The sequence below is a fragment of the Coffea arabica genome, chromosome 1e (genome assembly GCF_036785885.1).
Source record: "Coffea arabica cultivar ET-39 chromosome 1e, Coffea Arabica ET-39 HiFi, whole genome shotgun sequence".
In the NCBI taxonomy this organism is placed as follows: domain Eukaryota; kingdom Viridiplantae; phylum Streptophyta; class Magnoliopsida; order Gentianales; family Rubiaceae; genus Coffea; species Coffea arabica.
Window position 1 is genome coordinate 44,532,120 of NC_092311.1, and position 22,914 is coordinate 44,555,033.

Sequence of the window (22,914 nt, forward strand, 5' to 3'; positions counted from 1 at the left end):
GGTGATAATAATGGTTATGCAACCACCAGTCCAAAGGCTGGTGGCCACCACCAAAGCATTAACCCTTGCCTCCCACCAATTGTCATACTAAAAGTGACTTTGCTTAAAAAAATTCAAGTGGGTGCACTTCGCACCCGTTTGGTCTGATGATGGTTCAGTCATCTCCGGATTACCCTGAGCTTCCTTAGGTTTGTCCCCTCCCCCTGGATTACCCTAAATTATGTTATGAGCTTCCTTAGGTCTGTCCCCTCCCCCTAGTACAGAATAAATTACGTTATACAACAGTTATCGTCTCTGGAAAAAAAAAAAGAAAAAAAGACAATAATGGTTATGCTCACATGCATAGCATCAAGGGCCGAACATGATAAATTTAAAAAAGTGACTACAATCCATCATGAAAGTACCTTATCATGAGCATCAAAATCCTAACAAGACTTGCAAGGAATTGAAAGGTGCCTGTTGCAATAAGATGCCAAATTACATATATGAAACCATTTTTCTTCTTCCAGTGAATCCTCTCGCTCGCAACAATTTTTGTTTTGCTAATTTATTAGGCACCATATTTCCTACATCAAGTGTATGTTAACTGATTGTATTGACGCGTAATACTTGGGATATTTGAACACGACAAAGAATCTTGTGATATTTTGTTTTGTAGTCTATAATCATCTGATTTTTTGTCAAAATTCTGTCTGACCCTTCTTCAATAAAGCCAGAACTCAAAGCGGATGATGTTTTTATAAATGAATTGGAGGACTGAACAGAAAGTGCTAGACAACTACCGTGTCCATGTATACCATGGCTATTACGATCAGATATTCTGGCCGCTTGGTTCTTGAAAGTAAATAGCATGTCAGATCTTTTGAAGTTGGGAACGCTTAAATGAGGCACCTCTTCCTCTGGAGGAGATTCTTCATGTCTCTGAACTACCTAAACAAAACCACGAAAGCAAGGTTCACAGTAAAAATCCATTCTTGGCATCTTGAAAGAAAAGACACTAATAGTAAAGAGTATTGACTAGAAATAAGACTCTCGTTGAAGGATGAAATGCAGATAATAAGCCAAAATGTTTTGCCTATAATAAACCGGAAAACTAATCTATAGGTAAACATGAATATCAACTCAGGAATAAAGTGATCCCATCAGATGTACGATTCTGGAACTAAGTGATCCTTTGCAATCATCAACCATGCAAACCCCAAAAAAGCAGGAATAAGTAGATCTGATGCTTTCCAGGAAGCCACTCTTGCTCCAGAGATTGAGATTATCCCACCATCAGGCAATAGCTTCAACAAGCTTGGCAGGCAATTGTAAGAATCTCTCGAACTCTTTGCTGATTTAAATGGCTCATCATGCAAAGTACTAGAAGTGCATAGAAACTGACGCTAACACTTTGCTGTGGCAGAAGGATGATGTTCATTTTCCTTTGCCAAAGTCATTGCATTAAGTCTAAAGTCCCCCTGGAAAAAGCAATTACACGAACAAAGTCTTCAGTAAAGTTCCCCTGACTAAGATAATATGTGGACAGCTAACCATAAATCTGATAGCAGATATGTTTGGAAGAAATGGAGAATTTTTGCACTGAGATTGACATTAAACTATTAACAGCCGATTCAGATTCAGACCCATCACAACATAGAAGCTAATCAAACATGATAATTGCTGTCTTGGATAACTGTTGTCTTCAATTAAAGTGGTGATGGAAATGTAGACAGGTTTTGAACGCCAAGCATAAGTTCCTGTTCTTATTTTCTTTCCCAGGGTTGAAGGACAGGATAATTTATGATTACAAGTCAATTACTAGTGTTATAATTTTGAACTACCAGATTTATGACATATGCCAAGATAATACAAGTACACTCTAAAACCAGGAAGTTTCATTTGGGAAAATTTCATACATTAAGATATTCCAAGAAAAGAGTACTCTCCCACACAAAAAGGAAATACACAGAACTACAAAAGCATTATAAATGGTGGTATAGATAGCTCACCTAGTGATCTCATGATTGGTGAATGTTGTAGATTGCAGCACTAATGCTTTTACAGTCAAATTCCATTGTCTTCATCCAGTTCTCAAAGTCTCCAATTTCCTGTCATGCGAAACAAAGATAATCAGATCAAAGGAAAATCCAGGTTTTAAAATATAAAATCTTCACAATGAAAAAAAAATTAAATAATTACAAGTCCAGGACAATAGCAGTAATGTAGTGAAATAGCTGGTCATGAGGCTGCATAAGTATCACAGCTAAATAAAAATTTTCGGTAATACAAATTCCTAATTTTCTTGGCAATCAAGGTGGCCCATTGTATCCTGTATCCCTAGGGATGAAGGCATAAAACCAGAATTGAGCCTCACACTTCTTTTTCCTTTTTTCTTTCTTAACCTTTTGCTGCTGGCCATAATGAAGCAGAATTAAGTGCAGTGAATGCTTAGCATCTAGCATAATCTTAAAAAAGAAGTAAGTACACACCAACAACGTTTTAGATTCAATAATTTATCATTCCCACTTCTACACGATCACCTATCAATAATAAGCATCCCAGGAAACAACTGCAGGTAATAACCAACCAGTCGTTATTCAGCAAGCCTCAAACAAAGAAAAACTTCACGTTTGAAAATCATTTGTGTAAACTTTCAACTATAGGTCTTCAAAAATGCTTATGAACTTGCACATGGATCACCAAAGGTTCTTTTTTTTTTTGTTTTTTTTTTGTTGGGGGGGGGGGGGGGGGAGGGAGTGGAGGTTCTTTAGAGGGCCTAACGGCCCATTACAACATGATTAAATGCAGGGTAGACATCCATGCAACATTGTCACTCAACAATTTCCTAATCTGTTCTGGTGAATCCCCAAACTTGTGCAATCCTCATTCCAGAGCTTTGCTAGACCACCTGCCACAAAGCTCCCTTGTCTCCAGTATGTAGCAATCTACAATCTCAATCCTTCTGAAGCCACTGTCTGATTTCTCCAATTAGGTTCAACTGTACATTGTCCTTTGTAGCCTCTTTAACCAAGCCAATGCTGCTGAGAGAATCAGATTCTACCTCCGCTTTCCTGTATCCCTCAGCCCAAGCAAATTCCAATCCACACAGAATACCCAGCGTTGAGCTTATACATTAGTAGTGATTCCCAGGTTTGTACAAAAGCCCCCCAGAAAGACACCAAGTTCATTCCTTATCAGCCGCCCCGCTCCCACAACTCTGGGGTTGCCAGAAGCTGCCGCATCCACATTAAATGTGATGTAGTTGGCAGGTGGTTTAGACCTCACATAAACTATTTCCATTCGTCTGCCTTTAGGCCATTTCTCAGCTCTTCCTGTGCTCGCTCCGCAAGATCACCAAAGCTCAACTAGAAAGCTTCTACCACTCCCACTTTTTTCATGTGAATACCAAAAACTCGTGGCACTTCACCCAAAAAAAGATGTGCAAAGAAAATTTTGGGGTAAAAAAAAATGAGGAAAAAAATAACAACGCAAACTATTGCATATTGGTCATTTAAATATCGCAGTAACCGAATTTAATGCAATACATTTAAATAAACCCCCAGTTTTCTTCTCCTTTAATACCAAAATGGTTAAGGGCTAGCACATAATCACACAAATAACTCACATATCAAGCAAAGACTTAAACTTGCATTACTCTGTTGGTAACCATTGCCTCAACCATGTCAACTTTTAGGTTTATATATCAAAACAGACGATCAATTAAAAAAAAAAAAAAAAAAAGCTTTTCAACCTTGATTGCTGTATTGATAGCATGAGAAGCTGCTAGCCACTGATCAGTCTGCTTCCCAAATTGGACAATAGCAGCTGTCAATGCTCGAATTTCCATTTCTATCCTTTTCTCCGTGATAAAGGCTTCTTGAACACCTCCATCAACCGAATCAACTAAAAGCGCAGAAACCCTTTTGGCAATTTCAATTGCATCTTTCTTTGCCTTGTCTGTTCAAAATTACAACAACCCAACTGAATCAAATTACTACTTAATCAAATATATGGTCAAAATCCCAGAAGTTTCTTTTAAGGGATAAAAAAAATAGGATTGGACGGGGAAATCAAATGGGTTGACCTGTATGTTCCCGGAGTTGGATTGATGATTGATTATGAGCATGCATCAGTTGAAGTAATGAAGCTTCTAAACCTCCAACTTCTGGCTGTTTTGATCGATCCATCTTCAGAAGAAAAGGGCATTCGCAGCCTTTTTCAGCTTCAATTTCTGATGCACTTTCCCATTTTGTTGGGGTGTTAGTATATTATTACAAAAGTTTTGATTTTTGATTTGTTTTTAACGAGATTAAAATTATAATTGTAGCAAATTAAAAAATTGTGTTCGAGTCTAACATGTGAAAATTATTACATTTTGAGCCATTAACTTTTTATAAGTTAGAGTTCATATGAAATTTTGAGCTTGAATAACTCGACTAATTAATGCTCCTTAGTATGTTAAACTAGGTTTGAGTACTAGCTTTCCATTGATTAATCACAAGATTGAAGTCACTTAGGGAATTGAATTGTTTGATTCGTTTCTTAGCTCCACGAGTACTACCTAGTTTCAATGTGCCTGCAAAATGAAAAAACAATAATTTTTTTTCTTGTTGTTGATGAATTAATTGTACATGTAAAATGGGTATAAACTAAATATTGTATAGATTCATGTATCTTATGAAAGTTTGATCGTTGATTGTCTCATGTACGTGATAGAAACTTGGATTTGCTTTCCAATCCAATATGAGTTAATGAAAATAACACATTGATGTGGTAGAGGCAAGATGACAAATCTTGGAGAAAAGGTTTCGCACTAAGGCAAAAGTAAGATCATGATAATTAGCATCAAGAAGAATGACAAGAGAGTAAAAGATCCTACCCCAAAATGGTCTTTGATAATGTGTCAAAGTTACTTAAGTGCAACGCATCAATTATGCATCCCATAGTGAACCACAAGGTCCACCATCTTATCAATTGAGGTAAAAACATCATGAATTAGAGAAAGAAACAAAAAGTTGGGGACATTTGTTGTTTGTTAGCGCAAATTAAGTAGTTGAAATTATGGATTTGATGTTGGATGTTAAGTAAATAATAATTTTTACTGGGGTCTAAAGCACTAAAGATCACTAGATAATGAACACACATGCATGACATTTGGTGCCCCTCTTTCAAATCCATCATTTATTTCATGAAACATTATAAAAAGTGTGATGAATTGCATAACCGACTTTGGGATATTTGCATGCTACGTAAGAAAAGAATAATTATGCTTCTTGTCAAGCAAATCGTACTGGACAATATTCGACAATTTCATTAATAAAATTTTTTGTTTTATCAGAAAATAAAAATAGAAAATCATGTGTCTTGTCTGGGTGCTGAAAGATACGTTTATGCAAAACTAATTTCCCATTTGTTTTGATAAAAGGTTTGAGTGGCTAAAAATATGAGGAAATGCTTTCACCAACTAATCATAAGTGGTCAACTTGCAGTTTTTAGTAGTATTCACGCTAGAGATAGATTAACTTGCACCTTTAGTTAATACAGTTAAAGATTAACTTATACCTTTAGTTAATATGATTAAAGTTACACCTCAGTTAATTTTGTATTTGCTGAATTTGGCAGATGTGTGATGTGACTTTCTTTAAATTGATTGAAGCACTGCATATGGAAACATGGCTCAATCTGGACTCTCCCTAATATAGGTTAGAGTAGGAGCAGGAGTTCCGTTTGATAAAAAAAAAATATGGGAACAAAACATTTCTTCACCATAACCTTTTGTATGATCATCCATTCATTTTTTTTAACTGCAATGGAATAGACTAGTTCCTTATGATAATATTATACAACCTAACCACCTAGTTTTTCAAAATTCTTATTGTTAGACAAGGCATTGCAAGTCAATTTATTTTCCATATAAAGGTTAACTGGATCCATTCCCATATGTTTTCCTTTTTCTGGTATCCTCTACCTTAGGTTGAAGTGATAACTATTTGCTAATCGTTATTTTACGAAAGAAGGGTTATTATTTTTTTTTTTTTTTGACAAAGGAACCTGCAGTCACTGTCCGAAGGTGCGCGCTGAGTAAATTTCGTCCCGTGCAATAGTCCGCCAACCACAGGAAGTACAAATCTTGTACGGCGGGCGGATGTCCCAGTAAAGATTCGAACTCGAGGGTTATTATCATTTGACCTTTAGATTTTACCAACAAAATTACTTTGGAACAAATGAAAAGTATCACGATGTTTTGTCCACCTTGCATTGAGATTCCTCTTGCCTGCATGCGATTCGCGAAGGTCACGAGATAATTTATTCATTACATTGAAATTAGGAATATTGTTAATCGCATTCCATCTCTTTTTATATCTTTTGCACATCTACAAAAAGTGAAGTGTAAATTAACCTCATGCTCGTGCACTACAAGTAACATATCGAAAGTGAAAAAAAGATTAGAAAAGGCGATTTCTACGTACTAAGATTAATCTATTTCTAATCCTTTTTTTTTTTTAAAGAATCTATTTGTCATCCTTTTTTTTTTTTTCAAGAATCTATTTTGTGATCCCTATCCAACTGTTGTGGTGAAATGAAGGAAAAATCAAGCAACTTTGCATCTTACGTTTGTGATTTGAATAGGATTGTCCTCAACAAATACTAGTTTTTATTTAAAAGATAATGCATGCGGACACATCACATAAATTTTATCTCACACGCTCCTCAACACAATCCGTCTTGCTTGTAAATATTATTGTCGTCGACGGATAATAGTTCTCTACATAAATATTGGTTAAATTTGCTATCACTCTCTATAATACGTAGTTAAGAAATTACAGCCTTGTTCGAATTGCTACATTTCTGCAAAAAATTCTTTTGGATTTTCTAAAGTATTCTCTCGACATGATTGTTAATCACATTTTTTATATAAAAAAAATGCTATAATGTAGTTTTTCAGCATAAACCCCCCAAAAATAAATCTCAATGGACGGTACATTTTGTTATAGTCTTGGACTCGATTCTTTTCGATCAAACGATAATTTTGAAAACTCAGCAATTAGGAAAATCTTATTTCATACAACCAAGGAACGACTTAAATCCTTTTTTAGTTGTAGATCGATGAATTAAATCCCTGATAGAATAAGAATTATTGCATAAAAGAAAAAAAGGATGGAGCGAGCCGAGTTAAATTAAACACTACTAGATTATAGCGTTTGACCATATACCGACTTATCTACGAAACACATGGAAGTTCCAATTCTGCAGAACTCCAAACCAGGGCCTGATGCCTGAATGGCCTACGGCATTGACCATATCGAGTAAACGAAAAAGGTTTCAGTTCAAAACACGGATCCCCAAAATAGAAGTCCAAGCTATCAAAGCTAGTAGGAAAGATAGATAGATACACCTGCCAGGGCTACAGTGCTACACATCCCCACACACAGTCACATTGTGTCACACACAATTTTTCCAGTTTCCGAAAAATATTTCATTACCCCCACCCGGCAGAAAGTGAAGGAAGGTGGCAGTAAAAGAAAGGATTTTTACGAAATAATTGCAAGCCAATGTCGGTGAAACTAAACTCCACCTTAAGCAATAAGAAAAAAATGTCACGTGCAACCTTTGGTAACTGAATCAGAGTTTCCTGGAAACGCTTGCTGAATAGAAACGTTATTGAAGTGAAAATCAATCATGATTGCAAGTGTTTAGTACAGGATGAAAACAATTTTTGTTTTACTAGTTGTGTTGTGCGGTTGCTCCTTTCACACATACTGTGACAGAATATATTAGTACGTATAAATATCGGAAGGCATCATTAAAAGGGCATCGTGGTTGAGGTTTGGCTAGGCTGGCATTACAGCAATGGCCTCCCTGAGGTCCCTCAACCGCTTCAGGGCTCTTGTTCTTCTCTTCTCCCTCCTATCAGGTCCTTCATCTTTCATCTCTTGTTTTTTTTTTAATTCATTTTTCATCATATTACGAGTCTTCTTAAGTGGGTTTTTCTGGGTTTTGGTTGGTTGTGCCTAATCATTTGGTTAAGGGGAAAACAAGGTGAAAAAATAGTTGGCTACTGATCTTTTGGATTGGGGGAATTGAGCTAGTTCTTCTGGTTTTGCGAGCTGGGGAGCTTTTCTGAAGTGGGGCTTTCTTGTTTTTCTCTGTTTTCCTTTATTTTGGTTTGCTGGGTTTCGGTGGCAAGAAGTTGGAATGTTCAAGATTCAATTTTTGTTTGATTATCTGAGCATTCAAGTTGCAGGGCCTTGAGTTTTATGATTCTTTTATCATATTTGAACTATAATGTTCTGAAATTCTTCAAGATATGCTTGCTATTGGATTGGTGACCTGGATTCTTGACACAAAAGAATAGGAATTTATTGTTACTACCGTGTTTCTGTGATTCTTTTCAGAGTTTTCCTCGTAGGAATGATGTGACCTGTTGATTTTATTTGTCCTCTGATTGGTTTATGTTCTGGAAGTTTATCCTGGTATTGGTACTTATGAATTTTCACTGTTAGTTAATACTATAAGATGAATTAGAAAACACTTGAAGCTATCTTCTCTTTTGCCAAATTTTGAAGGATTATGAATATTGAAGCTGATAGCCATCACTATTATTCTGTTTCTTTGGGAATAAGCTTATGCATTTATCACCCTCTTCGTCTACACTCACCAATGGCCTTCAATTTTTTGCTCAGATTTATCTGTTGGCGTACTCAGCCTTGGAATTGGGATAAATTATGGCCAAATAGCCAACAATCTCCCTTCACCGTCCCGGGTTGCTGTTCTCCTTAGATCTCTCAATATAAGCAGGGTGAAGCTATATGATGCAGATCCAAATGTGTTGAGTGCTTTCTCCAATTCCAATGTTGATTTTGTCATTGGATTAGGGAATGAAAATCTTCAAGCAATGACTGATCCTGGTCAGGCTCAAACTTGGATTCAGCAACATGTTCAACCATACCTTTCTCAGACTAAGATCACTTGTATCACTGTTGGAAATGAGGTCCTAACTGGGAATGATACCCAGATGAAATCTCACCTCCTCCCTGCAATGCAAACTGTCAATAATGCTCTTAATAATCTCGGGCTCAGTCGAGAGGTCTATGTAACAACTGCTCATTCAACAGGCATATTAGGTAACTCCTTCCCACCTTCCTCAGGGTCATTCCGACAAGATCTTGCAGAATATATCCAGCCTATCCTCAGTTTTCATTCTCAGACAAATTCACCATTCCTCATAAACGCGTATCCCTTCTTTGCGTACAAAGGTAGCCCCGATCAAGTCTCATTGGAATATGTGCTATTCCAGCCAAATCCAGGAATTCGCGATCCAGTTACAAATTTAAACTATGATAACATGTTATATGCACAAATTGATGCCGTTTACTCGGCTATGAAAGCACTGGGCCATACAGACGTTCAAGTTAAAATATCTGAAACAGGATGGCCATCAAAGGGGGACCCAGATGAGGTAGGAGCTACTGCCGAGAATGCTGCATTGTATAATGGCAATTTGCTGCAACGGATCGAACAGAACGAAGGTACCCCTGCAAATCCATCAATACCAATTGATGTCTATGTTTTTGCCCTTTTCAACGAGGATTTGAAGCCCGGTCCAGCTTCGGAGAGGAATTATGGCCTGCTTTACCCAGATGGTTCTCCAGTTTATCGGATTGGGTTGCAGTTGCTGGAGCAACAGCAGGGATATCTCCCCCATATCGATTATTCATCTTCTGGTCAACAGAATACCGTAAGAATCCTCCTGCCACCATTTATCTGTTCTTCTACAGCCCCCACACCTCATGTATGCACATACGAATGCTGATCTAACATTTACACTTATATGTGATGTTTTGCAGGTTTATTCCAGTTTTTCTCTTCTGCTGATTGCATTAGCATTCTTAATATGAGCTTCAGAACGGGAGACGCTCAAATTAAAAGCCAGAGAAAGGCGATGGGAACAGGAGGAGCCTCTGAAGAACCTCAGGGATGTTTACCACTTACTTACAAGATCAATTCTTTTGCTCGGTTCATGAATTCTTTGACCATCCATTTGGAACTTAATAGTAATAAGTAGTCAAGGTGGCTCAACTGGAAGCAGGACTAGAACTATAGCAATTGATAGCACTTGGTAGCAGTTTTGTCTTTTAAATTCCCTATATCTGTACATACTCTACCAATACCAAAATTTTATGAGTTTGTAATGAGGGAACATCCATCAATTGATCTGTTATAGACTCTCTATTTTTATCATTGATCTGCAAATCTTTGTTATCTGAAATGGATTTTTTTACAACAGCGGATATTAATGTCAAGATGTGGTATAGGTCGGCTGTTACACCCAATTCTTGCATACGTTTCAACCATCATTTTTTTAATGAAGATAGGGCCATGAACTATTAGGTCTGTATCCACTTGCTTCTGCCTGCTATCATGCTTATGAGCCCTCGCTATAGATGAAATTCCCATATTCGTCCTTATTGGCTTCTAGGAGGAAAAAATGAAGGGGATAATTTCATAAACCTCCCCTGATGTGTCTAACAATTTCACTGAGTTCTCTTGAGATTTCAAAATTTACACTTCCTTCCCCTGATTTGACGCTTTTGATATCCAAAACTTAGATTTGGCCAAAATTTTAAATGAATACCCCAAAATACCCTCACTTTGTAAAATTCAATTACTTTCTAAAGCAATAATAATATATTTAGTACAAATATAAGAAAAGATTGTCAAGTTTTCACCATCAAATTTATCTATCAATTATGATAAACTACTTTTAATGGTGCTTTATCGCGGATACATATTTTTCCTAAATTAAAGAAGAAAAAGTCATCATAATGCTTTTAGAGTTTGTGGATTTTTGAATTGGTGAAACTATCATAGTTTGATAGTATTTTGGGCTTTTTTCTTGAGTCAGTGTTGCTTTTGATACCAAAAAAAAATTGATGAATAAAATTGGATCACATCAAATGTTCTAAAAAAAATAGTCATTAGTTTGACATCTAGGGTTAGTGTTTATAGTTCCATAATTTTACTGGCAAAAAATATAAAAGAGGAGGAATAAAAAGAGAAAAGGAAAAGGAAAACTAACTATAAATACCATTTTTTGTATATGCATATTCAACAAGGGAGTTTTATTAAATTGTTAAGATCGGTATTGTCATTTTAGGTGAATAAGGGAGGTAAGTACAATTTTTAAAACTTTGGGGGACCTCAGCGAAATTATTAGAAACTCAGGGGAGGTTTCTGAAATTATCACAAAAAGAAGCCGCCCTCGAGAGTCTCTATCTTTTCTCCAACCGCACATTTTTAATCTAAACCGCCAAAGCTGAAAGTTCATAAATTTTTGTCTGGTTTCGTCAAGCCTACATCGGAAAAATGACATTTTGTGTCTACATGTTGTGTTTTTAATTTCGTAAAAAGAATGTATTGCATCACTCTTATGTCGACTAGCAATCTTTCTCTGCTGTACCCCTTTATGTCAATTTCCAACGCTACATCCCTGAATACTTTTTCTTGATCTTTTGCATACTTTTTCTTGACCTTTTCAATGGGTGGTAGTAGTTTTCTTCCAAGCTATAAATCCTTGCCTCATTATGCAGTCAATTTTCTCATTCATCCCTGTAGGCTTTTCTAACACAACTATTATTAGCTCTTGATATGCATGGTCAGATTAGATATGATTTCCCTTTGGGATATTTTTTTCTGGGCTCCTTGAGAGACCTTCCAAGAAGTCCTATATTTGGTGGGGATGGAATCTTTTGATGCCAAAGCCTAGAGCATCAATATCAGATGATGCTTAAGTTACACAACTGCTTTGTGGGCTTCAACATCAAGGCATTTTCAACTTTATATTTCCTACATCAGCAATGACTATAAAATAAGATAAGGGTGACAGATGGACCAATGCACTTGACAAATTTTTCTTCAATGTCAGCTGGCTTAACTAATACTGCATACCTTCCCCAGTTGGCTGATGCCCCGGAGTTTGTTCATATTTGTTGCTTCTATCAAGAAAAGTGGCCTAAAAATGCTGATCAACCTGGATGGTTAATAAGATCATTCTTTCGTCGAACATGTTTATGGCCTGTTCATGACATAACGAGAATGTAGAATATCTTCTGCATGTTGTGAATTATAGAAACAAATGCATGTGTAAAGCTAGCTTTCATACTCGTATACATAGAGCACCAGCTGCTTTTTTCATTTGTGGTAGGCCATTAATTAGTTGATTGATAGAGATGGATAATATCAATTGATCTAATCATGCGCTTGGAAGTGGGAATTGGGAACTGTAAATTATCGGCCTGCTGTTACTGTTACGACTAATCCAAGCATGTACAGTATTAGATTGTTCTACGATTCTATGATGTAGAAGGCTCTGATTTGTGATCTTTTACAGACAAATTCTGAACATCCAACATGGAGATTTGATATTTAACGCAATCAAACTTTTGTTAGCTACAATTCTTGACTGTCTACGCAATATGATAGTGATCGATGCAGTGGTGCTGCTCCTTCGATTGCATGGGGCCAAACCATGACAAGAAATTTTTGTGCATCTGTGTTTCCATCTATGCTGATTCAACGGTTAAGGCTTTTTATCTTGCGGTAGTTCATATGTCTTTTCTGTTGCTCACCAGACTTCACCAAATACGAATTGAATGTCAAAAGAAGGGGACACATTAAATTAAAATATCTGAAGCATTTTAATGGGACATGAGCTTTAGTGACGCTTTGAAACCCGTTTACATGCAGATTAATATTGAGCAATCATCTCAATTAAATAATGTTACTCAAATTTGTACTACTTCTCTAATAATGTGTAGCAAGCAAGACCCAATTCCAAAATTTTGGATTTTCTTTGCTAGGATTAAGATCTGACTCCGGCTTGAATTATTAGTTGGAGTGGTTGTTAGGTTCAGTCAGAAGCCAATTATTTGATTCCAAAAGCAATTTAGTCCAACTAAGACTTTTGCATAGAAAAAAAAGTAATATACACTGTCAGTGTATACACTGTCACGGTTGGATGGATGACACACGAACAAATTTTGAATTTTAAATTCAAATTTTGCACATGTGTCATAAATTCAAATTTTGCACATATGTCATATATTTAACGTGATACTGTATACACTGACAGTATATATAAAATTAATCCATGTAAATAATACTTCAATTTTTTTAAAATAATGTTTGTACTCTCTTTGTCTCATGAAAATAGATTCACTTTTCATTTGTATTTGTCTCATTCACAAATTATAAGCCCATTTCCTGCTACACTCATATTAAACAAATATTTACTTCATTCATTAATTATTCTAGTAGTACTAATAAACACAACAATAAAACTAGTACTAATTCAGAGGCATATAAGAAAAGTACTAAACAAAAATGATTGCATTAACTACAATAACTTACGCTTCTCAATTTGTGTGAAAATGAAAGTGGACTTATTTTTGTGGGATAGAAGAAATATTACTTTTTGTTTGGGATTAAGGGTTGACTTTAAACCTTATAAGTGAGAAGGAAAAAAATCGAATCAGAGATTTTATGGTCACCTAATTAATGTCTCTTTTCTTCAAAATAAAAAATAACGTCCCTATCAGTTAAATTGGGTCTTATTAATAGTTTTTAACCGGCGAAGTTAAGCCTTATTCACCTGAAACTAGTTTTATCTAGACTTGAGAGATTAAATAGGAAAAAAAAAAGTAATTTCTATAGTGCACGCAATAATTACACACTTTCATGATAATAGAAGTGAAATTCTTCCAGTAATCATAGCAATGGAAGCACATTTTGCTCCATTCTCCAAAAAGTTGGCCTTTTGTCTAGAGTCATCCTCAGTAATTTTAATCCTATGAGAGGATAAGGGGCATTTTCGTATGTCGGCATCTTGTACCCATTCTCAATGGTGCGGCCGAAAAGCAGAAGACAAATATTAGGAACAATATTAGTACATCTGTACTTTGGCTTTATATCTCCAAGTAATTTGGTGGGCAAAGAATCCCATAGGAAGCAGGTAAAAGTAGTAGGAACTAATATTAGGAATTTCATGTCTCAATAGTTTTAAGCCCTTTCAGTATTTGTAGTTTTATAAACAGATTAGTTGAGGCATGAAAAGAAATTTGGCATTTAGAAAAAAATAAGTTTTGATAGCATTATATGACGCATAATGCAATTAATAGCCATATAATAGTGAATTTTCACATGTACAGATGAGGCTAAATACAAATGAAGCTCCTTAGGTTTGGGCGGAGAAGGAATGGTTTTTCCTCAAAATCCAAAGCTGTTCTTTCGGAAAGTCTCAAGGTTGACACTACTTTTGCAAAGATTTTGCATTGCTCGAGTAATATAAAATTTAGAGTAAATCTTTATATACAATATCACTATTAGATCCATGATATATGTGCAAAAATTGAATTTTAAATTCAAAATTTACATAATTGTCATTCATCCAAAATTAACCGTATATATGTTATCAGTGCATATAAGATTAATTCTAAAATTTAGTGAATATTCAAAACTTTTATAGTTGCAGATACGAATGTAAACAAACCTAATCAAACCCAACACTTTAATGTTCAAACTTGTTTGACTATTTTAATGAATTTGAAATTTTGTTCAAACTTAACTTATTTATTTGCTGAATTGAATTTGAATGAGACTTTTATCGAGTTTGAATGTTATTAAATATAAGACGCTATTTATCCTTATCTTGACTAATCGGCAAACCAAACTCGAATAAATTCTTACCAAATGGAGCTCGATTCGAGTATCAAGTAATTTGGTTCATCTTTCAACCTTAGTTGTAGGTACAATCACAAAATGTAATCAACGCATCAAATTAAACCATGAGATTTATTAAATTTCTATTGTTCATTTTAAATTTGAAATTTGAAATTTAACATTTAAATTTAAATTTCTGAAATGAACTCTCAATATCCAGCTGATCTGCTTTGACTCAAATAAGGATGTCAAAAATTGCTGAGTGATTGCTATGACGATTGTTTAGCCTACCCCAACCCCTCATAAAAACAACATGCTGTGCAAAATGCAAACTAGCTTTGGTCCAAGACTTGTAATCACTTGGCCTAAAAGACGAATGAGCAATGAATATCAAGATAGTCAGTATTCAGAGCTAAAGATCTAATAATTAATCTTTTTTACAGTAATAGTATGGTGTTGGATGAATGATAAAGGTATAAAATTTAAATTTGATATTTAAATTTTGTATATATATCACGAATCTAACGGTGATAGTATATACATTTATATAAAATTTAGTCAATATCTAAACATGTTCGTGTTATGATTTTAAGGTAATACTTGTAATTGATTCCATGATTTTTACCAATAATAGAAATATAAATACCTGTCAATTGCGTGATTGACCAAATGCTGACACGAATCTTAGTAGGCGTACGTGCTTTTCCATCAGCCATCGCGAGATCCGCCTAAAAATGCGTGTTCCTAAGCAGTGGTCGGCGAGATCAGGACCGCCACGCACCGCCATGTCATCATCTTAGCAACATCATAGGCTACTCTTGCATGTGTACTACGGTTACTGCACCTTTTAGTCGGTCAGATATGTCTTTCACTTTTTCATTTCCTCTTTTTTAAAAAAAAAAAAAAAATATTTTTCATATTGTATTATTCAACTATTATTTTTCTAAAAAATTATTTTCTAACAAGAGAGAGGTGAAATTTAAAAAATGAGAAGGAAAAAGGGGATTCAAATCCAAAATCTCTAAATTTAGAGTCTCGACTCAGTCACTAGTATTATTTTACTTTTAATTGGGTGACCGGAATATCAAATTAGGCTACAATAATTTTCCAATTACGTTTTGAACTAGCAAGTTTGAATGTATGTAATATATATGAACAGGAATTTGAATACTAATGAAGTTTACGTATCATGTATTGAGACCCATCAGTTAAAAAAAGAAAAAAAATTACACGGCTTGTGTAAGAAAAAATTAATTTAGTAACAATTAAAAAAGAAAAGAAGAAGAGTAAAGAACAAAAAAGTTTTCATATTTCCCAAAAATTCATGGAGACTTGCGAAGAAGAGATTTCCAAACGAAGTAAAAGATGAGAATCGCTAGCTTAAGAAACAATCTAGTAGTACTATGTTGTTCTTATCTCTAATAAGAATTTTTTTAACGGGTACCCACTTCACACGTCTAAATTATATTTAATTTATCATATAAATACACACAATCATAATTATTGTATTTTTTTGGACGCTTTTCTAAATTAATTAAACATTAAAAATAAAACTAACATTTGAAGTCGCTATTAACGAGTACCTAACGAGTATCTGTTTGCCGAACTTTTTTAATAATTATGATCTCATTGGGAGGGTAATATTCAATATAAGGAAGCCCAAATTGTTTGCTTTAAGAGAAAGTACCTTTCAATGAATGCTATGTTGCGGTCATCGTCAGTTCAATCTTTAGACGTTGCTTCGAAGAAAGGCAAAATTTCAATTTATTACGGAGCTAAAGGAAGAAATCTTGGGAGTCACTCACAGGTCAAAAATTAACACATCATCAGCCATCAGGACATGTATCAGTAGGAGTTGTCAAAACCGTATGTCCTCTAGTTCGTTACTGTCCATTCTTCATTTCGTCCTGCACCTTTCCTAACTATTGATTCCGTATTTAATTGGGACACAAATTTTGTTAATTTTATAGAAACGTAGAAAAGGTTCTCAGTTATTTCCCACAGTATTTACACGTGCATTTATAAAAGAAGTAATCGTTAAATTGTCTACTAAAAACACGATTCTTTTTTTTTTTAATTAATTGATCGTGAGAAAACAACGGGATGACAGCGTTCTAAGGAAAAATGAAACAAATTAAGTGTTCAAGTTTAGCACCTTGTTTACTTTTTTTTTTGTTTTTGTTTTATAAAACAATAACACATATACTCTCCTATTCTAGGGAGGGAGGAAAAAAATTAAGATACATAAGGGACTTGAAAGAAAACAAAACCCTCTAGATCAAAAAAAAAATCAAATATTTTCTTAGTGACTAATTTACCAAAAGTAAGATTGGGACTCTAGTGGACTTCAGCCTAATACATAAAATTAACAACTGTAAAAGTGATTATAAATATATGCAATAAAAACAAGAAGTCATGCCTTTTTCTCCAAAAGTAAATAAGTTCAAGTTGTTCTTTAACTAATTATAATTGTTATCCTACTATGATCACACTTTGGATGACTCAGACAAACGTTTGATTCTTTGAATAGCTCCTAACTTGCCCTTTGAATTTTCGAAGTTATAATCGAAACCCTTGTAACATTTTGGTCAGAAAATGTGGGTAGAATCTTCAAAAATAGAATTCAATGAGTTGGTTGAGGAATAAATAGAATTAAATATCCACCATGCACCACTTTATTCTAAAGGGCCTAATTGACAATCAATCAAGGAGGGCTAATAGCGGCTGTTAGAAGAATCAAATTCCTCCTTTTTTTTTATATTTTAGAGGTATAAGTGGATAACGTTCAAAATTCAACTTTGACTGCATGGAAGAAAAACGTTTTCTTGGAACTTAATTTAAAAAAAAAAAAAATGAAACACAAGTTTTAGTTGGTCAAACATAACATGTTCAAAGCCACAGATGAGTCTCGATCACTAGGATGATGGCTAAGGGCATGGCAAGCTTTGGACATTAATTCTTTCGTGACAAATTTGGCATTCTACTTATTGGCTATTGAACTTTTTTTCTTGGTCCAAATTAGTCATTCGATCAATTGATTGAAACATATATATTTGGACAAAAAAATGTACATTTTTTATTAGTTGAATGATAAAAAAAAAAAATTACGTTTTTGTTAGTTGAGTGAAAAAAAAATGCAGTGTTCTATTAGTTGAGTGACCATTTTGGCTAAATAAAGAGTTCAATGACTACGACGGGAAATTATCAATAATTTAGTGACAATTTTTTTCATTTATTCTTCTACTTTTCTACAAAATTATTTTAGTTTTACTTTCAAGTTATTGAGAATATTTTATGACAAATATATTAATACACATAAACTTAATGATTTCAAAACATTTCATATCTCATTAAAAAGTTTTGAGGTTCACAAATGAAATGTAAGATACTAATATTTAATCTTGGGATGAAAAGTATGATAACCAAATAAGCGTGGATTTGACTTTGAAATATCTTACACTAATCAAGGGATTCGATGGAAAAGCACTTAGCATCTGACTAGTCCTGTCAATTCTGTAGATAAAGCATCATCTGACGTGAGAATTCATCAGTAGATTGAAGAAAACAAAAGCCACTTGCTTAATTAAATGAAACTCTTTTTGTTCACATTTCAAATAATAAAGTCACTTCCTTTGAATTAGACCTGTCTTTGCTGAGGGACTGTTCTCAGTTAATTATTTTAACTTTAACTGATTATAGATTCTGATTTTGGATAATCAATTTTTGTGATGCTTTCGGTTGCTTTTGTATTTTGATTATAGATTTTTTAATGACCAAAAAATCTAATATCTATAATCACCTAAAGAGCAGCTTTTCCTGATTCTGATTATTATCTATAATCAGTTTCTATAATCAGATTTTGTAAAATTTAAAGTAACCGAGAGCAAGGCCTAAATATTTGAATTTGAGGTACATAAATACGTTCACATGTCAATTGCAATTCTGAATTAGGACACAGAAAAACTTGCCCACTTGATTCCCGAAGCAAGTTTTTTTCTGCATTGATTTAGCATTTTCAAGTTGTTACTTGGATTTAGTCCCCAAATTGGGCTAGTAGTCCACTTGAACAAAATAAATACTTTCACATGTCCAATCCAATTCTGAATCAGGACACGGAAAAACTTGCCCACTTGATTCTTGAAGTAAATCTTGGGGATCGATTTACCATTTTCAAGTTGTTACTTGGATTTAGTCCCCAAATAAATACTTTCACATGTCAAATGCAATTCTGAATTAGGACACAGAAAAACTTGCCCGCTTGATTCTTGAAGTAAATCTTGTGCATTGATTTAGCATTTCCAAGTTGTTGCTTGGATTTAGTCCCCAAATTGGACTAAATACTTTCGCATGTCAGATGCAAATCCGCTTTAGGACCCAGAAAAACATGCCCACTTGATTCTTGAAGGAAATCTTTTGCATTGATTTAGTCCCCAAGATTGGACTAGCAGTTGACCAGAACAAAAATCGTCAAGCCAAGAAAGGCCCTTTTACAAAAGCGTTCTCATGAAAGGGTAAGATTGATATGCATGCCATTTCAGACTTTTTATCTCCTCAACTTTTTCTTGGCCAATGTCACAGACGAGAGCTTTATTCTTATTCTGATCACTTTAGCAACCAATTCATTTGTCTCAATTGGTAAAGTTGGGCCCTTTTTTGTTCGTCAACAATGTTCTATGGGCCTAAGTTTAGATGTGTGGCTTTTGATATCCAAGATAATGTCTAAGCTGTCTCAGTTGGCCACTTCCCAAATATTATAATTTTAACGTGCTTAAGTCACAATCCAAACTTTACCAAAAGTTATAAATTCAAGGCCAATATATGTTATTCCTATGCCCTTGTCTTTTCTTGTAAACAAATACACTAATGTAGACTATGCAGTGCCCATGAGTCAAAAACTAGAGTGGTAGGAAAGAGATGGTACTAGACTACTTTTGAAAATTGACCATATATTCTTTAGCATTTAGAAATTCAATGAGGTAACTTTGACAAGATTCAAATCACCAAGAAGTAATTTTCTTTTGATTGGGGGGGGGGGGGGGAGTTAAATATGGGATTAGTAGGTTGACTTAGGGTGCGTTTGATAAAATAGAATCTGAAAACTAAAAACTGAAATTTGACTTAGGGTGCCACTTAATTAATTCAGATGCTCAATTTTTTGTTATCAAACGCATCTGAACATATTAAGATCTGAATACAATAAGTCTAAATGCTGAATTGGGTTATCAAACAGGGTCTTAGAGTGGAAAAATATGGATAAGCAGATTATTAAGCATATGCAAGTAATTCACTCCTCATCTCTTTGCATGATTCGTGGAAATTTGTTAATATTTTCTTCAATAAACCGATTTCATTTAGATTCTTTGTCAAGTAAAATTCCCTGCTGGGGAAACAATATGGTAAAACTATTTTGAAAATGCAAGAAATTATATGGTCGATGAAAAAATAAACTTTTCAGCCGGCTCTTCAACATATGTCGAATTGGAAATTATTATGAATTTACCGAACTGGGCCAGGCTTCGTAAGGCAACCCAAAACTACAGGGGAGGCAGCAGTTTGTAAGTTCTTTAAAATTCGTGAATTAGTTGGGTTTCAGCCTGTCAGAATTCAACTGAATAGAAAAATGTTTCTAGAAAGGAAATGGGTTTTAGATGATTAGGTCTTAGTTATAATAAGAAAAATGGCCCAATTTGGGACTCCTAGGTATTTTTTGATCAAGCGGCACAAACAGCAAAGATAACTCCAATTCAGCTGCAATACATTTAAATTGAGAACATTAATAAATGGTATATACAATGTTCAATTTGATAATAAATCATAAATGTTGTACATGGAAAAGAAGTTTTTTTTTTAAAAATTATTTTCATTTTTCAGCTAGGGATGGACGAAATATAAAAAGTGGGGAAGAGAAAAACAGATTTAAATCTGGAAAACCCTAATTATTGAAGTCTCAATCTTAGTCGTTAGATCAATACATTCTCAATGGTGCGTGAATATTATGTTCCACAATAAACTAGACATGGGGGGAGGGGGGATGGGAACAATATGTTTATGGGGTGAAGGGTATGTAGACCAAGGAATAAGTTAAATCTTCTGTGCATTCTTTAAGTCCCCATTTGGACAAATGTTTTATCAATCTTGAGAGTTCAAACTTTAAAGACTGTAATTTATTTATTTGCTAGGAGACCTATTTAAAAAAATTGTAAATTCTCTAGAAACCAGTTTGACAAGCATTGCTCCAATTGACACCACGAATAGGCATCTAAATTGTTATTTCTGATGTGTTTTTAAAGGTTGCAGTTCACGGAAATGGAGAAAAGACTTGTTTGTTGAAGGACCATGCCAGCAATTCGATTGGCCATCCATCTAGTTCCCAGATATCATGATTTCTGATTAAGAAGGGAAAATATGTTACTGATTAAGAAGTGGAAATAATGTGATTGAAACTTGAAAGCGCATCCCCACCCCTCTTCCTTTTTCGGCCTACCAAAGAAGATGCAATGAAGAAATGTCAGTTGAAGTTCAATCATGATCATGCACAAGAGGCATTATCTACTTGTTCGACAAATATGCAATAGCAGCCTGAAGCATGACTCCCAATCTGAACTTGTAGTCAGAAAAGTTCCTGCTCCTTGTGAGTTAAAATCACGCAATCTGAAGCCGGATAAGCAATGCAAGTCAGTACATATCCTGCTTTAATTTGACTGTCATCAAGATATGATCCATCAGATTGGTCAACAGATCCTGAAACGATCTTGCCTGTGCAAGAGGAGCACGCACCAGCCCTGCAAGAAAATGGTATATCTATTTCCTTATTCTCTGCTACATCCAAGATGTACGCGTTGTCTGGCACATCAAGCACACATTCCTCACCATTAGGTTGAATCAGTTTTACTTTATATACTGCCATGGCAGATGCCCGGAAACCAGAGGCAGACATAGCCTTCAGACCACGGACTTTAGAGATGCTGCTTACGGATCCTAAGGATGAGGGACTCTTGAGAAAGGGACTCTTAATTTGGTTAAGGGGTGGATTTCTGGACACACAGCTCGCAGGAAGTTTAAGGTTTGAGCTTGACATCTTTAACCTGTGCAAGAAATCTTCAGCTGGTTAGATGAATGAGAATCAGGAGAAAATCTTTATTGTAGTATTAGGTGCAGTACCCTTGGATTCTTGACAACCATCCTTTTTTTCAATACAGACATTAAATGTAACTAGTCTAACTCATATCTTTCCAAATCTGCAAGCTTATAGTGATTGGTAAATTTATAGCGTTAAACTGCAGTTCACAAATACTCTGAAGCCAAAGCAGAAAGCAGACAACTTTAGCAAAGATACTTCAGAAATCAATATTTGGAAATGGTAGTGGCTGAATGCAGATATTATAATCCACCAAAGAATGGCCATTTGGTGATCAATAGAAGATAAACGTCTCGCTGCTCCAACTAGGATGGAGTTTCTTGGCAGCATTAGGTACAGTATTAAGAGCAGTTCTGCGGTACTAGAGCAGCCATTGCATTCACTGCTACCAAAAATTGCAAAGTTCTTCAACAATTGCTAACGCAATGAGGTACAAGGCTTGGTTAGGCAAGAAGTTTCACAAGGGTACCAAAGGGGAAGAAAACAGTGAGATTATCAGGCATACTTTTACTGCTTAGACTTAAAAGAGTGTTTTCTCAAGCTGGCAAAACCAGTCAGCAGAGTGAACTATTGTTTTGCAGGCTGCGTTCTTGGGTCTTCAGTATGAATTATTCCATCGAATCGTGGGTTCCTACCAGCACTAAATTTCAACAGCTATATAGAGTAGTACTGCTCGAGAATTGACTGCATCTACAAACATAATCATAAATTTCGCGTATCTTGATTTTGAAAAACATGAAAATGCACAAGATTGACTCAATACTCAAGTAAAATAGAGCAAAGAAGTGCAGAGAAGCAATAGCAATTGCACATTAGAGACATTGAATCTTACAGGGTTGTTATTGTTTTGGAGCAGATTGCAGCTCTAATGTGGTTCGGATGAGGAGGGGTCTTCTGTGGCTTAGCAAGAACAGATAAGAGTCCAGCTGAGAGCACTGACTACCAATGCTTTAGCAGTGACCCAACCCAAGTTCGCCGTAAGCACATGTCCTTATTCACCATATCCACCCACATTCAAAATGGATGCAAACTTGTAAGCACGTCCTTATGCACTCCTATTTTTGTTAGCTACACTC

The 22,914-nt window shown here is 35.0% G+C and overlaps 3 protein-coding genes across 4 annotated transcripts; 1 reads left to right on the forward strand and 2 right to left on the reverse strand.

Moving 5' to 3' along the window:
- Positions 1-343: 343 nt before the first annotated feature.
- Positions 344-4,362, reverse strand: LOC113705810 (biogenesis of lysosome-related organelles complex 1 subunit 1). 2 transcript variants are annotated; one of them, XM_072057446.1, is made up of 4 exons: positions 4,067-4,362; positions 3,734-3,939; positions 1,992-2,090; positions 344-930 (listed from the first exon to the last, which is right to left on the reverse strand). In XM_072057446.1, exons 1-3 carry the CDS (start codon positions 4,167-4,169, stop codon positions 2,001-2,003), a joined length of 399 nt encoding a protein of 132 aa, XP_071913547.1. In that variant the 5' UTR covers positions 4,170-4,362; the 3' UTR covers positions 344-930; positions 1,992-2,000. The 2 variants fall into 2 exon arrangements, with proteins under 2 accessions (XP_071913547.1, XP_027083521.1); XM_027227720.2 differs by having other exon boundaries at positions 344-1,460; positions 4,067-4,354.
- Positions 4,363-7,722: 3,360 nt separating this feature from the next.
- On the forward strand, positions 7,723-10,224 carry LOC113705815 (glucan endo-1,3-beta-glucosidase 14). Its single transcript, XM_027227723.2, has 3 exons — positions 7,723-7,897; positions 8,667-9,721; positions 9,831-10,224. The coding sequence occupies exons 1-3, from the start codon at positions 7,834-7,836 to the stop codon at positions 9,879-9,881; spliced, it is 1,170 nt and encodes a 389-aa protein (XP_027083524.1). The 5' UTR covers positions 7,723-7,833; the 3' UTR covers positions 9,882-10,224.
- A 10,840-nt stretch (positions 10,225-21,064) lies between these two features.
- On the reverse strand, positions 21,065-22,896 carry LOC113695105 (uncharacterized). Its single transcript, XM_027214077.2, has 2 exons — positions 22,671-22,896; positions 21,065-21,785 (listed from the first exon to the last, which is right to left on the reverse strand). Exon 2 carries the CDS (start codon positions 21,776-21,778, stop codon positions 21,311-21,313), a length of 468 nt encoding a protein of 155 aa, XP_027069878.2. The 5' UTR covers positions 21,779-21,785; positions 22,671-22,896; the 3' UTR covers positions 21,065-21,310.
- Between the last annotated feature and the right edge of the window lie 18 nt (positions 22,897-22,914).